Source organism: Phytophthora cinnamomi, assembly GCF_018691715.1.
Source record: "Phytophthora cinnamomi strain GKB4 chromosome Unknown Contig21, whole genome shotgun sequence".
NCBI lineage: Eukaryota > Oomycota > Peronosporomycetes > Peronosporales > Peronosporaceae > Phytophthora > Phytophthora cinnamomi.
In genome coordinates, this window is record NW_027150954.1 from 599,066 (window position 1) to 615,260 (window position 16,195).

General features: G+C 50.6%; 3 protein-coding genes across 3 annotated transcripts; all 3 read right to left on the reverse strand.

Annotated features, from left to right (window-relative positions):
• Positions 1 to 7,475: 7,475 nt before the first annotated feature.
• IUM83_03545 (importin-like protein) lies at positions 7,476 to 8,693 on the reverse strand (the record flags this gene model as incomplete). Its single annotated transcript, XM_067927556.1, has 1 exon — positions 7,476 to 8,693. One exon carries the CDS (start codon positions 8,691 to 8,693, stop codon positions 7,476 to 7,478), a length of 1,218 nt encoding a protein of 405 aa, XP_067795534.1.
• A 657-nt stretch (positions 8,694 to 9,350) lies between these two features.
• IUM83_03546 (N(6)-adenine-specific DNA methyltransferase 2) lies at positions 9,351 to 10,261 on the reverse strand (the record flags this gene model as incomplete). Its single annotated transcript, XM_067927557.1, has 4 exons — positions 9,351 to 9,520; positions 9,602 to 9,713; positions 9,777 to 10,068; positions 10,140 to 10,261. 4 exons carry the CDS (start codon positions 10,259 to 10,261, stop codon positions 9,351 to 9,353), a joined length of 696 nt encoding a protein of 231 aa, XP_067795532.1.
• Positions 10,262 to 10,402: 141 nt separating this feature from the next.
• IUM83_03547 (N(6)-adenine-specific DNA methyltransferase 2) lies at positions 10,403 to 11,231 on the reverse strand (the record flags this gene model as incomplete). Its single annotated transcript, XM_067927558.1, has 3 exons — positions 10,403 to 10,557; positions 10,627 to 11,045; positions 11,110 to 11,231. 3 exons carry the CDS (start codon positions 11,229 to 11,231, stop codon positions 10,403 to 10,405), a joined length of 696 nt encoding a protein of 231 aa, XP_067795533.1.
• Between the last annotated feature and the right edge of the window lie 4,964 nt (positions 11,232 to 16,195).

Sequence of the window (16,195 nt, forward strand, 5' to 3'; positions counted from 1 at the left end):
AACGACCTTACCCCTGAAATCTCCAAGGAAGTTTGCAGCCAGTTCATCATCCAGATGAAGTCATGCACACGCTTTTCCTCTCCGAAGCTAACCGATTTGTAGACAGCATGCATTACCTTGATTGGCAACATAACGACTAAATCATCAATGTCCTCTGTAGACCCGAATTCTGGTTCAAACACCTACATTTTCAATGTGTTAGGTACCGGTCTATTGGCATACTCGGATTAAAAACTTACCCGGTCTTGTGCAGGTACAAATACGGGGAGCAACGACTCGAAGTTCACCTTTTCCGGACTACAATAGTAGAAAAGAGCGGCTGATAGAGTTGAATTTGCATAGATCCGTCGTCCATTCGATGCGGAAACTCCATCTACAAAAGGTAACTGAAGTAATATACATCTGAATGCCACCGTTCATGCCAAACCTTGTAACAATCACTTACCTCAATCTTGTCCAGTCGGCGATCCATTGTTTCACGCAACCATTCACCAACGCTGTTCTTCTGAGATTGCTGTACTACGTCATAAGCCAATTTGGAGTTGAGTGGTTCCTTCCTCTACGCGCTCGCGAACGGTCAAATGAGGACCAAATGTCTTGGGTTTTGTATACCCCCTGAGCGATGAGTGGATATGCAAAGACCGACGTGAGAATCCTCGCGAGAATCCTCACGTGTGGACTTCGCCATAAAATCTGTGTAAATGCGGTCAAACGCCAAATGTAAGTAGTGCTCTGTAAAACGCAATACAATTATCAAGACTAATATATTGAGCGTGTAAACTACCATGCTGGAAAGGATCCCAGAAATGAATAAAACGCTACCGAGTTTTATTGTACATAACAATGTTATACCAAACGATGACCTCGTTCCCTATGTAGTATCGCTGGCATCGCTGGTAGTAGTAGCAGTACAACATGTGTAGGTCCTCAGGTGACGGGACGGTCCTTGCTGTCGGCTTGGCAAGCCTGATTCAAAGGCTTGGACTTCAAAGTTGGCATCAGGATGGTAGCTGCGGTTCGTCCAGCGCCCGGTCAAGCTATGCTGTCCGTCTGGCAATCCAGGCATTGAGCTTCAATGCAATGCGGACTGTGCGATGGCAGATACTACGAGTCGTCATGCATCGAAGCGGTTTCACCGCCGCTCCCCTGATCTGTGATGGCGGGTGCCTTCCACGCGCGTCGTGAACGGCAGCAACCGACATCGTAGCCAGCATTGCGACTAGTGCATCCCTCGAGACTGGTGGCACTGACGCCGCGCGTCGTGAGCAGAGGCGCCTACATCGTAGTCAGCCAGAGAGAGAGAGAGGTTGGATGCGTTCATCGAACATCGGGATGGGTAGCGTAGACAGCGTAACCAGCATGGCGGTGGATGCGTTCCTCGATCGTCGGGAACGGCAGTAACGGACACCGTAGTCAGCATTACGGCGGGTTCATCCCTCGAAACCAGCAGCACTGACGCCGTGCGTTGTGAACAGTGGTGCTGACACCGTGGCCAGCGTGCGAGAGGCTGGATGCGTTCCTCGGCCATCGGGACGAGCGGCTCAGACGCTTGTAGGAAGCTTGTCGGACGGTGGACACGGATCCCCTAGCGTTGTGTAGCTTCGAGATTGGTCGGAGGGCGATGGGGTGTGGTCCACCAGCGGGCCGGTGGTCTGGTGGTGTTCATCTTGAGCGTAGATGGCGACGTTGGAAGTCCGCGTCGTGTGATAACAGGGGGAGGTTTCTGCCTAGCGGGGACGGGGATATTCCGCTGCAGCGATGGCTTGTTCGTGTGTGCGGTTCCCAGAAGATTTGGAAATGAGCTGTGGTTTGCAATTGATTTTGCCGCCTCAGAATCCGATGCTTCACCAGGAAGCCGTTGAAGTGGGGTCAGGAGGGAAAAAGTCCGTCAATCACAGCTCGTTATATTGGGCACGAAAGAAGCTCATTGGCTAAAGTGAACCCCGAGGCAAAATTCGACGCCTGGTCACCAACTTCAACTTCGCGCCAAACCGACGCGACTAAGAAATAATACTTGTTAAAGTAAAGGTTATGTCGCGGCTGCTGGTGGTAAAACCAGCAGACCATTTGTCTTGGGTTTGTATTGCCATTACTGCATTTGCTATGACGGACTTCTCTGACAATGAAGACAAGCTTCTGTTTCAGCTAGTGAAAGCCCAACTCGATGAAGGACATAAAATCAACTGGAACAGAGTTTGGCGTGACATGTCAAACACTGGGAAGAGTCAGCATCAGCTGAAAATACGCCTCAAAACGCTGAAACGGACGTATGGAACGCGTTTGGAGTCATTTCCGCGGCGATTCTTTGTCAAACATTCAAGGCCTACACCAACCCAGAATTTTGGAGGTGGGGATAGCGTAAAACACCGAATTGATTTCGTTCAGGACGCGATCACAAGCATTTTCTGAGACGTTTCTCGATCCCAGGTACTTGGGTCTCATCGCTTATCCGACGAGCACACCTGAGAGATTTCGCCAGCAGGGGTGTCAGCTATACTAGCATCACTACCGCCACTACTTCCGTCAGACACGTTTGTGGATATTGGTTCCGGTGTTGGAAACATCGTAGTGCATGTTGCGCTTGGATCTGATGTTGGCTGGTGTATCGGCGTCGAATTTCAATCTCATCTGGCGCAACTTTCAGTCTCACTAATTGATTCAAATGTTAGTCGTTTTCCTAAGCTCCGCAAGGTATCCATATATGAAGATGACATCAGGGCAATGGGTCCTGTGACAACGGAAGCTTTTTTGTGTGGTACAATCGCCTTCGCTAACAACCTTGTATTTGACCCAACAAGCAACGTCGTCATTTAAGACTTGTTGACAACATTTCCAGCATTGAGAATAGTTATTATCACGCAAAACTTGTGCCCCCGTCACCGTTCCACATACACACGAACGTTCTGTGCCACGTGAAAACTAGACCAAGGTGTATCCGTACCCGTGTCATGGTCAACCCAATCTTACAGCGCGTACGTGTATAAACGTCGGCAAGATAGCGATTGCATAGTATGAATATAATCTAGTTTTGGTCATTCGATTCACCCTGTCTTACCATCATGTTATTTACCATATTCTAACGGCATCAAATCGTTCAAGTGGTGCGCAAATGCTGATGGCAGAGTTACTTCAAATCTGGTCCGTAGACTTCGTGCAAAATTCTCTCAAATAATTAATGCATTGGATCTGCACCAGCGACGTCTACAATTGTGGCTGGCGTTAAATAATTTCGTGAATCATCGAGATGTGAATCGGATCCGCAAATCCGGTTTCCGCGACGAAGGCGGATCGTAGATTCAGCTATACTCCGCTATGCTTCTGATGGGATAAATATCTTGCTGCCTCGGGTGTGGTGCCACATTCGCACCAGTTGGTGCGGATCGAACCGGACACGGTGATTGGCGGCTACCTAAGCTGGAATTACCGTTCGTACCAATTGCTGTGAGCACTTACCACTTATCTCAATGTGCACGACAGCGTTCGGGGGACAATGTATTGCTGCTGTCGTAATGTTTTGACGACTATACTCAATCGAAAGCCGAGGCCGATGCCACGTTGGCTGCTATAAATCGAGCTTTGACGCGGCAGTTTCTTCAAGGGGAGTGCATTTAACCCCTGCGCGTACTGGGGCAGAATTGCACGTACTAAAAGTGCTGGGAGGGGAGGCAGCATTTGGTACAAGTGGACTGTCCTACAGCTACGCGAGGAGCGCACGCGAAGCGCGAGTTGCCGCTGGTGTGGTGCATACACTAACCTGGCTAGGAACTGTCTGCTAACCGACGCGTTTTGCTAACCAATGAGTAGTCACTCGATGATACCATCTGATGTGATCGGAATTGTTGGTGTTGACTTCTAGCACTACGGTTTCGTGAGCTGACAGATCTACAGCTACGCGAGGAGCGCACGCGAAGCGCGAGTTACCGCTGGCGTGGGTCATACACTAACTTGACTAGGAACCGCCTGCTAACCGACGCGTTTTGCTAACCAATGAGTAGGGGCATGGTGATGCGATCTGACAGGCGGTGCAAATTCGGGAGGGCAGAATTAGCATTGGGGATACGCCAAGTTAGCGTTTAAATACAAACGTGGATGTCCCTTCAGGCGGGTTTGGCGCGAAGTTGAAGTTGGTGACCAGGCGTCGAATTTTGCCTCGGGGTTCACTTTAGCCAATGAGCTTCTTTCGTGCCCAATATAACGAGCTGTGATTGACGGACTTTTTCCCTCCTGACCCCACTTCAACGGCTTCCTGGTGAAGCATCGGATTCTGAGGCGGCAAAATCAATTGCAAACCACAGCTCATTTCCAAATCTTCTGGGAACCGCACACACGAACAAGCCATCGCTGCAGCGGAATATCCCCGTCCCCGCTAGGCAGAAACCTCCCCCTGTTATCACACGACGCGGACTTCCAACGTCGCCATCTACGCTCAAGATGAACACCACCAGACCACCGGCCCGCTGGTGGACCACACCCCATCGCCCTCCGACCAATCTCGAAGCTACACAACGCTAGGGGATCCGTGTCCACCGTCCGACAAGCTTCCTACAAGCGTCTGAGCCGCTCGTCCCGATGGCCGAGGAACGCATCCAGCCTCTCGCACGCTGGCCACGGTGTCAGCACCACTGTTCACAACGCACGGCGTCAGTGCTGCTGGTTTCGAGGGATGAACCCGCCGTAATGCTGACTACGGTGTCCGTTACTGCCGTTCCCGACGATCGAGGAACGCATCCACCGCCATGCTGGTTACGCTGTCTACGCTACCCATCCCGATGTTCGATGAACGCATCCAACCTCTCTCTCTCTCTCTCTCAAGCTGACTACGATGTAGGCGCCTCTGCTCACGACGCGCGGCGTCAGTGCCACCAGTCTCGAGGGATGCACTAGTCGCAATGCTGGCTACGATGTCGGTTGCTGCCGTTCACGACGCGCGTGGAAGGCACCCGCCATCACAGATCAGGGGAGCGGCGGTGAAACCGCTTCGATGCATGACGACTCGTAGTATCTGCCATCGCACAGTCCGCATTGCATTGAAGCTCAATGCCTGGATTGCCAGACGGACAGCATAGCTTGACCGGGCGCTGGACGAACCGCAGCTACCATCCTGATGCCAACTTTGAAGTCCAAGCCTTTGAATCAGGCTTGCCAAGCCGACAGCAAGGACCGTCCCGTCACCTGAGGACCTACACATGTTGTACTGCTACTACTACCAGCGATGCCAGCGATACTACATAGGGAACGAGGTCATCGTTTGGTATAACATTGTTATGTACAATAAAACTCGGTAGCGTTTTATTCATTTCTGGGATCCTTTCCAGCATGGTAGTTTACACGCTCAATATATTAGTCTTGATAATTGTATTGCGTTTTACAGAGCACTACTTACATTTGGCGTTTGACCGCATTTACACAGATTTTATGGCGAAGTCCACACGTGAGGATTCTCGCGAGGATTCTCACGTCGGTCTTTGCATATCCACTCATCGCTCAGGGGGTATACAAAACCCAAGACATTTGGTCCTCATTTGACCGTTCGCGAGCGCGTAGAGGAAGGAACCACTCAACTCCAAATTGGCTTATGACGTAGTACAGCAATCTCAGAAGAACAGCGTTGGTGAATGGTTGCGTGAAACAATGGATCGCCGACTGGACAAGATTGAGGTAAGTGATTGTTACAAGGTTTGGCATGAACGGTGGCATTCAGATGTATATTACTTCAGTTACCTTTTGTAGATGGAGTTTCCGCATCGAATGGACGACGGATCTATGCAAATTCAACTCTATCAGCCGCTCTTTTCTACTATTGTAGTCCGGAAAAGGTGAACTTCGAGTCGTTGCTCCCCGTATTTGTACCTGCACAAGACCGGGTAAGTTTTTAATCCGAGTATGCCAATAGACCGGTACCTAACACATTGAAAATGTAGGTGTTTGCACCGGAATTCGGGTCTACAGAGGACATTGATGATTTAGTCGTTATGTTGCCAATCAAGGTAATGCATGCTGTCTACAAATCGGTTAGCTTCGGAGAGGAAAAGCGTGTGCATGACTTCATCTGGATGATGAACTGGCTGCAAACTTCCTTGGAGATTTCAGGGGTAAGGTCGTTGATGACACATTTAAATTATATACGCTAACCATAACGTGTACATGCTCAGATAACTCGTCAAATGATTCGTGACCGTCTCGTGTTCCTCAAGAACTTCCTTATTGAAAAAGGAATATTTCTTGATAAGCACGTTGAACGATGTATCAGGATGGAGTCCAATCCTGCTATCGACGCCAGCACTGTGGCCGATTTTCGATTCCAAGGGTTTCGGTACGAGGGCAAATTCAATGGTGTGCAGCATTTGTGGATAGCAATGAACGAACTGGACATTATTGCAGACCAGCAAAGTTTTGCTCATACTTGGCACTCTTGTCCATGTGCCAAATGTGTTTATTATCGTACCCAAGCTTGGCAAGAACAGCAACCCACAAGTCTGCCGTACGAGGTGCTACCACTCAACCGGGTTTATAGGCTTGTAAGTCGTTGGTAACTAAGCAATCCGTAGTTGAGGAATTTTTACACAAGACGAAACTTTGCAAATAGAATTTGTGATGACCCTGCGAACGATGCCTTTCTCGAGAGTGCTAATTGCGTACTGTGTATCAAGGGCCTCGGTCCAAGACACAATAGATCTATCACCCGGTACCAAGGAAATCTTTGAGTGCGCGAATTGCATCGGTTCTGATTGGATGAAAGTGCTACTGGTGAGCAAAGCCTGAACGCAAATCCACGTTAACAAAAGCCGGTAGATAGAAGGGATTTATCTTGGCCTCAGTAACGACCGCTCGTACGCCTCACCCACTTTTGCAAAATGGGACTTAATGTATTTTTATTAGAACGAAAGGGTTAATACGTCTGGGGGCGCATTTTCCTCTGATTTGGCAACAGCATAAGTTTAATTTTATTTTGAGTATAGCACACCCTTTGGAAGCAACTGAATGGCATACAGGCGACCTCTCACATAAAGCGACCTCTGCAGAATTTATATTTAGAGACAAATGAAGGAAATCACGATGTGCCACTTCTGTGCTATATTTGGCAGATGTCAAACAGTGAAAGCGGTAATACCTATGAAAATCCTGTTCTACGTGGCTGCAACAAATCCTTACGCGAACAGCGCGTGCAACGCTGCCTGCTGAGGGCCGTTCTTAGCAGAGGTAGATCGGTATCACCGTGCCTAGGTATCGAGGCGATGTGGCCGAATAGACTTGTGCTATGGATAATCTAATCTATCCTACCCAACCCATTGTTGACCCAGGTGGATCTATCGTTCACCGGCACCCTGTCCTTCCGTTGGCAATGTACTTTACCACGAAAGTGTTTCCACCACAACTCAATCTGAACCACCACAGCAACTCATGTAGTCAACTACTATTACCTACTTACCTATGAAAATCCTGTTTACTTCATTTCACGTGGCTGCAATAATTCCTTACGCGAACAGCGCGTGCAACGCGGCCTGCTGAGGGGCAGGGAGAGAGGCCCAAGCCTGGCCCATGACGGGCTCCGGTACCGTGGCACGGAGGCCAGCAAGTGTGGACGAAAGCTCTTGACGCAGAGCCGACGCCTCCTTCGTACCGACTGCTTTGCTCATCTTGCGCAGGAACTTCTCCTCAGCCACAGCAGCCAGAACGGCGACCACCTTTCCGAGATGCTGGTAGTCCGGCGCGCCAAGTACCAGAGGATGCCTGTCATTAACGTAGCGGCACAGCCGGCGTGATACTGCCAGAGACTCCTCAAGGTCTCCACGGAGCGGAAGCAGCTCGAGCCACTGCGGGAATAGCGTTGCAGCGTCCACAGCACCTCCCTGGAACTCGCAGAACTTGCCCAGCGCTGCCACGGCGTTGTCAGTCGCATTGCGTTGTTCAGGGCTACTGTGAGCGCGCGGATGAGCGACCACACTGTGTAGCAGTTGCAAACACTGCTCAGCATGGGGAGCAAATGCGTCACCACCCTGCGAGGCACACACGCCCACACCAAAGGCAGCGGGCTGCACGAGTCCAGGCTCGGTTACTTCACGCAAAGCGTTTTCCAGAATAGGCAGGAAGACATCCAGCTGACGCATAGCGGGTCCGCCACAGTGCTCCAACACGTCATCCACAACGAACAGCGCAAGGCGGCGGTCTTCTATCAGACAGCCAGGAGCAGCAAGAGCCGCCACCTTATCCCAAAGAAGAGTCATGAAGACCGGGAAGAACGCCGCACCGTGGGTCTTGGCAAGAGTTCCGATGCACTCCGCCAACACAAACTGAAGCTCCTGCTCAGCCACTTGGTTCTCGCTAGACTGGGAGGCATCATCGTCCTCGTCTTCCTCCGCCTCGCCGGCATCCATATCATCGCTACCCGCCCCACCTCTCCGCATTGCGCGGCGCTGGAAGCTGTCTCCAAGCACCACTAGCAGACCGTGCACTAGCTCACGCAGTTGCGCTTCGTTGAGCTCCAGCGTCGGGTGGAGCTCACGCGCATCGCTGAGGCAACTAATCATACTCTGCATGGTGCTCACGACCAGATTCACCTCGGGCTCAGACGCCAGAGCATTTACCAGGCGGCCGAGAGCAAAGTCGACCATCTGCTTGATGGCAGCCTCTCCGTGGTCCTTCGACGCCGGCGCCGCGGTTGAAATGGCAACGCATTTAACGAGAGAAGGCATAGCGCGAAGCTAAAGCTATGTTGTTGAATGTTTCATTCAACTAGCGATCATTAACTTTCGGCAAAGGTAGATTCGAGCGACTGCTTTTACCCAATACGACAGGAAGGACATCAACAAGTAAGAGAGAAACGCATGTCAGCATTTGGCGACGTTGGTTCTCTTCCATCTGCCACTGCCGGAGCGACCCGCCCCGTTCAGCAGTGCATATAGGCCATCGACTGCTTCGAAATGTAGCACTTCTTGGCCGGCTTGGGCACAAACTGGGAGTCGCTCCGTGCTTGCTTCTGCTCCTTGGGAACGTTCGTCGGCTCCTTGGCCTTGACAATCTGGATTGACACGGTCGGCACCTGGTTAGTGGACTTCATCACTTGGTACCGGATAACGTCGATACTTGGCGCTTACCGCGCAAACAGAAGAATGAGCTTGCAGGCGCCATTTCGCTGGGTTACTGAAGCTTATGCTTCGGGAGCTTACGCGTCACGGGATAGTCTTAGCTCTGCTAACTCAATACGCCATTTTCCAAACGTCGAGCTCTTCTAATCAACACACGCACACGAACAAATCGTCCGCCCCATTTCCGCGACAAAGTACGTTGCTGCCTTGTCGAGTCTGAAAGTTCACAGTAGATGTATTGCGCTCTGTTCCTTACGACTGAGTCTATTCCTCGTCGTCCGAGCTGCCAAAGTCCTCTGTGCTCTCGCCGAAGCGCTCAGAGCAATAGTTGGTGTACGTCAGAAACTGGTTCGACAGCTTCGACTCGAACGTCGGGGTGAAACCCGACGGCGTGAAGCCCAGGTCGGCATAAATATCTTTGCGAAGCATGTGCGCTGCATCAACCAAGTCACAAGACACCAACAACCACGTTAGATAAAAACACAAGCTGACACCAGATTTGTGTTTGTCTTTACCAGTGATGAAGGTGCACGGGTTGAGGATCTTGTCCTTCTTGCCGGGCACGGCCTGCACGTCTTTCGACAGCCAGCGCATTGTCTCCGCGAACTTGCCCATGCAGCTGGTGTTCTACCATAGCAAAGTACAGTCAGTAAAATCTCAAAATTCGAAACACACTCTGCTGTACTCTACCAAGTAGGGTGGGTCCACCAGCACGTAGTCGAAGAAGTGGTGGAACTTGCTTGGCAGGTTGGTGGGCTCGTTGTAGTCGTAGAAGACAAAGTGGCCGCTGTACTTCTCGTCGAAGCGGCGGTCGTACTCGAACAGGAAGACGTTGTCTCCGTTGATGGGCGAGTCGCTCTCCTCCTGAATCTTGAGGAAGTCTCGGTAGGCCGCGGGCGTGCTCACGAAGGCGATGCGTTTCTCCTTGCTTTGGTCAATGGCCTCCTGCGCTAACGCGCGACCCGTTCGGTCGTCGTACCAACTGCATATCCCAAAACACTGTCAGCGCCGATTATTTGGTAGAATTTGACGTAGGACGGGTGTTCTACGCACAACTGCGAGAGTCGGAAGTCCTCGGACACGGTGGCGTCCTCCTGCGCCTGCTGCGTCTGGAGATGCGCCTGGAGCGCCGCCAACGTGTCGGCCGAGAGCTCGCTGGAAAGGAGGGCGTCCATGGTCGAGGCAGGTAGAATGGCAAATGGAACGGTGTCAACCAGTCGTTCGGGTATAGCAGCAGTTCGTGTTCAAGAGACGGGTAGGTGGCGGGTGTAGGTGGGGCGCCATGTGAGACTCGCCCGCCTTACAAGTGGTGCATTCTACTCGTCGTCGGATTCCTGGCACGGGCCGAAGCGCTCGGACTCGTAGTTGGTGTATGTGAGGAGGTGGTTGGACAACTTGGACTCGAAGCTCGGGTAGAATCCTGTCGGGGTGAAGCCCAGGTCCGCCTTCATCTCCTTTCGCAGCAACTGGGCTGCAACATTGACAACCGTTAGAAAACGTAGCTTGGGAGGTAGAGCAGACTACCCAGCACTGTTCGTACAGTTGATGAAGGTGGACGGGTTCAGGACGCGGTCCTTCTTGCCGGCCACGGGCTCGATGCGCCTGGCCAGCCAGCGCATCGTGTCCGAGAACTTCTCGAGGCAGTCCGGGCTCAGGTGCGGCGGCTCCATGAGCACGTAGTCGAAGAAGTGGTGGAACTTGTCGGGCAGCGCCGTGGGCGCGTTGTAGTCGTAGAAACAGAAGCGGTCGCCATACTTCTCGCCGAACCGCCGATCGTACTCGAAGATGTACACGTTGTTCCCCATGACCGCGCGCTTGGCCTCGTCCGGTTCCTCGCTCTGGATCTTGAGGAAGTCGCGGTAGGCCGCGGGCGTGCTCACGAATGCGATGCGCAGCTCGCTGCTGCTGTGGTCGATGGCCTCTTGGGCCAGTGCGCGGCCGGTCTTTTCATCGTACCAGCTACCAGTGCACAAGTCAGTCAGTGACCAATGTGTCAATGTGTCATTGTGCTGATCGGGCTTACAACTGCGAGAGACGGAAATCCTCCGACACGGGCGCGCCCTCCTCCTGGTGGCGCTCCAACAGATGCGCCTGCAGCGCGGCCAACGTCTCCGCGGACAGCTCGCTCGCTAGTAACTCGTCCATCGTGGTGCTGGTGCTAGTAGTCGAGTGGGGACGTGTATCAACCAATCGTTCCGGGTAATGATGTTGTCAGAGACGGGTGGGATGGAGCTAACCTCGTCCTCGAAGGAAGCGGTGGAGCAGACAGATATTCGACTAACTTTAGTGAACACATGTGGGCACGGATATTCTTGTGTTGGATTCTAAATGCCAATAGGTAGAGTGCTAACATGGCGCACTTCCGTCGGTGTGTGGTGTGTGTATGGCTGCAAAATGGGAGGGCAAACTGGACGACAAGCCGTGCTGTAACCAAGCACTGTATGCGACCAAGTGTAATTTCTTAAAGGGATAAGAAGTGGAGAACACGCAAGTGACTCGCGTGCAGACATAGGCAACGAGGAACTGGAGAGCTTAGGAGGTTCGGTGGTCTGGAGGGTTCACTGGTGCCTCGTGTGGGCACTTAGGAGCTGGAGACTTGGCAACTCACCTAGTTTTGCTTACTCCTGCACCTTCGAGAGGCTACAGTTTTGTGATTGATGGACCTCTCGACGCTGATAGCAGGCAACAGAAGCTTTAGGAGGTAAGCAAGTTGATCTTCGCGGTTAATGTCGACAGTCTTGGATGCTAGCGCGTATACAGTGTAATAACTAGCTGTGTGCTGGATTAAAAAAATCCCAGCAGTGCCGTACCGCAAAACCTCAGCACTATCTGAGTGACTAAAAGCCGACTCGCGCATGACTTCGAAGTCGCAATGACGCGTAGTTTCTGTTGTTAATGATATTGGTACGGAAAAAGAGGAGAGGAAAGCTGCCACAGAATGCGTTCTACAAAAGTATTGGTGATGACGCCATGACTTCCTTGCTAGCGCACATTTTTATTGATAGCGTTGAAGCTCTGCTCATTGTAGATAGTTTACCAAGAACATGTTTCGTGTGGAATACTACTACAGTAGTAAAGTCGTAAAACAGTTTTCCCACTACCGTATTGAATAAACATGAATGAGAATAAATTGAGGGCAAATGGTTCTCTTTCTTCTTCATACTTACCCTGCCCTCTTGCGTAGTAGCATCACTGGTGCAGCAGGATACAGCAATGAGTGATGCGACAAATCTATTTACCTGCGCTTGTTACTATTCCCACAATACCGATGGGAACAGCAAACGCTACGAAACAACTGAGGAGGAATATTCCAGCTGCCAGACTCTGCGCAGACTCTTCAGACATACCTTTTCTCAGAAACGAGGAAGCTTTCTTAACGCTTTGTTCGGGGGGCCATTCTGCAACGACCTCATGATCTCTTGATCGCTCTGCAAACGCTCGAGGTTTTTCAGGACCACAGGGTTCTCCAAGGCACTTTCAACTTTCTTCATGACCACGGGATTTTTTGTAACGTCTCGACGATCTTGGTGTCCTCCCGCAAAGCGCTGGTCGCAGTCGTCGGATTCTTTCGGAACATATTCTTTAACGCGTTTAACCCTTGGATTTTGGGCCACCTCTCTTCGTTTTCCGCGTCGAACGTCATATCCGTGTTGTTACTTGCCAACGTTCTGCTTTGAAGACCCCGATTCGTGTTCATGCTGTCGACAGGCTTTCGGGCCAGACCTCCCGTAGTCATGCCAATGATTTGGTCGGCTTGTGCGAGTGTGTTGCAGCACCCAATCAAAACAACCACGAGCAGAAAGAAGACGTTCTGACGCATTTATTTTGTGGCAACCCTTTCGTATCGGGTTAGTGGGAGGAGACGAATTGAGAACTGAACAGAGTAAGCTGTCGTATCGGGTTAGTGGGGGGAGACGAATTGAGAACTGAACAGAGTCCGACAGTTACATGTACAGCGCCAAATCTTTTGCATATCAATTGAACCAGTACCGCATCGCCCCTGTCCTAGGCGAAGTTTTGTCCTAAGCGAATTTTTATTTTAGCCAATGAAAACAATGCATTGACGCCAGATGTCTGTAGTTAAAATTCCATGTTGACCAGCTAATTATAGGCTGCCACCAGCCATTCGGTCTCAGTGTTCAAAGTGCTATGGGTAGACCACGCACCACAGGAACCGGCAAAAAACCAAAGCGCTACACCCGCATTGCAGTCGACTATACGCACAAGCGCCGCCTTCTCGAATTCCTGGCTGCTGGCTATTCTGTAAACGAAGCTATTGCACTCTTCTACCCAAATTGCAGCAGGAAAACAGGTTTGTAGATATGATGATTATTCCAGCAGCTCCGACGATAAGTTTTTCTAGATGCACAATACAACACATTACTTTGATGAGACTTAATTGCGAAGGTAACCAAGCTCGCTTGGACACGTAGCTCAATTGGGAAAGAGCACCGCAATTTTATGCGGATGGACGCGATTTCAATTCCCGCCACGTCCATACTTTTTGATTGGTCCAAAATACTAAGAATTATTATAACTTTTACTTTTTATCATTTAATTCTGAGACTTGGCAACATATGTACCGTAAACTGCATACATTGCAGTTCGCTTAGGACAGGGGCGATGCGGTACGGGTACTGTATGTTAACCCTTGCCCGAGCCACCTCTGTTGATTATACTATACAAATCGAAGTCATTCAAGTATAGAAAGGTCGCAAAATTCGCCCTTTCACGAAATCACGGTAGTTTGCGGTTACACAGTCTGGGAATCTACATTTTGGAGCTAATTCACAGAGCGTTTTGGGCAGATCAAATCGGACCAAATCCCAAATTTGGTTAGACATACGCCAGAAAAGGGCCATCCATCAGATGGGAGCCAATCAAAACTGTGGCTCCCCTCCTCTAAATGCTTTCTCGTGCTGCAGGTTCGCCTCATTATTGAGGGTTTTATTGAGCATGATTACACCAGGGAATTACAGATTCGGGCACTATTCCGTAAAAAATTCAAAATTGTGCGCCAAATCGCAGAATCGGGCACCCCAGCAAATTTATGGCACTCAGAGAAGTAACAATTCAATCACGGCACTGCGCGTTTGCAATTGACGATAGAGTCGTCGTGGTGACTGTTGCGATGAAGGTGTCCGCTGTCTCGGAGGAGACTGGCATCGCGAAGGATATACCGATATCGCTGAGGCGTACGTGGTGGATCATGTCGTTGAGGTCGTCATGCAGAAGTACGTACGCCTTTTGAGGAGACGGCGGAAGAAGAGCACGCCTTGAGCATCGTGGCCGTGGAGCAGGATGTTGTGATGGACATCTGCATGAAAAGGTATCGAGTGTTGTGTAGAGCAAAGGGGAGCTGTCCTAGGTGAAGATCGTAGATACGACGTCGAAAAATACTGATGAGAAGCAACCCGTTGTGTAGGAGAGCACCTGCCCACCCGTCGCATCCACGTTTGTTATGATCAAGTTTTCCGCTGCGTCCGCATTTGTGTGCTTTCTTCGGTGCCTTGTCGGTAGTTGTTTAGCCTGCACTAGGAATGTTCTTCCCCCTCGGTCGCCCTCCTCCGCGGTCACCACCCCCACCTAGTTTCACATCCATGGTGAACTCTGCGACGACTATCGTCTATTGCCGTGACTCCGGCTCCATCAACAAGCGCACCTACACGACGTGTCCCTGGTGCTCCTCGCAGCAGGCGCATGGACCTCTGTTGCGGCGGCCCTGGCTGCAGGTTTTGTTGCTGCCTGGTGTGGTGTGGCGCGAAGTACCGTGGATGAGCTGTTCTTCTTTTACTGGCATAAATTGTTGGGATGCCCGATTCTGTCATAATTTGGAAAATTTTACGGAAGAGCCCGAATCTGTCATTTCCCCTCAAATTCCAACAGCAAATTCACCGTCGTTTAGAACAAATCATCAATTGTGCGTGGCGTAATCTTCATAAGATTACACGGTGCACCATTGATGATTTGTTCTAAACAACGGTGGATTTGCAGTTGGAAGGGGAAAATGTGCCCCTTTTAGCGTGGGTATTCGTACGTTCCTTTGCAAAACGCCTTATAGGGCAAAAAATCTTGAAAGAATTGAAGTGGAGCGATTCCCGCAGCATTCTTTCCAGACCTAAATCCCGAGAAAGTACGGCATTTTCGACGTTTTTCGGGCCGCGAGTGTTTTTTCTTCTTCTTCTCATCTATGGTACATTACAGTACGCGTGAAATACTCGGTGTTTAGCAGCACGGGTCCAGTGTTTTCTCAAGCCACCTCCCGTATGACGTTTTTTACATTCATGAAAGTCGCTATGAAGCTTTACCACGAGCGAGTACATAGTCACCCTCCTCAACTTGAAAAAATATCTGTGGCAGTGGTTGGCAATGCGAGGCACCATGCGTAACAGCTCAGCAGAGACCAGGGTGTCGGCGAGACTCGGGTGTTCGAACGAGCGCTGAAGGTCTAACGCCCCGCGTTAGTCACAGCAAGTGGATTTGGATGTTGTTCATTAAGCGGATGATGAAGGAATCTTTACCATGTGGTCATTGATTCGATCGACTTCCAAGCTGAGTGAACCTAACTACCGGATTCACAAAGGGTACAACATTGAAGGGTTTTCGAGAAACTCTGCATTTGAAGCTCGTGTCAGATGAAAATGGCGCGACAAACTATGGATATATCGAGAAAGGGGGTTGCTTGTTGTGGCTGTTGATGAAGCCCAAGTGGAAAAGAATCGTCGCGATAACTACATCCAAGTATTCTACTCGGCTCTCACGTACGCAACAGTCATTCTCGTACTGAACAAAGTGTGAAATGAAAGATCGCGGCCATCCAACAGGTTGCTCCCGCTCAGGAATTTGTGACAGCTTAAATCTTAGCACGTGGAAAAAAAGTCAATATAGAGTGAGCGCATTTAGTGAGGTGGAATATCCATTTTCAAAAAGTGGCAACCAAAACGAGGCTATTGGTGTGCCCTTGACCCGTAACTACGACGAACTACCATTTCCCCTAATGCCATACGACGTAATGGAAAAACGAGGGATGACTGGCAAATTTGTTTCTCCCACTTCGTGCAGTTCGACGTGAAACACTCTGTGGTCTTGCCGCGGAGACTAGTGATCAG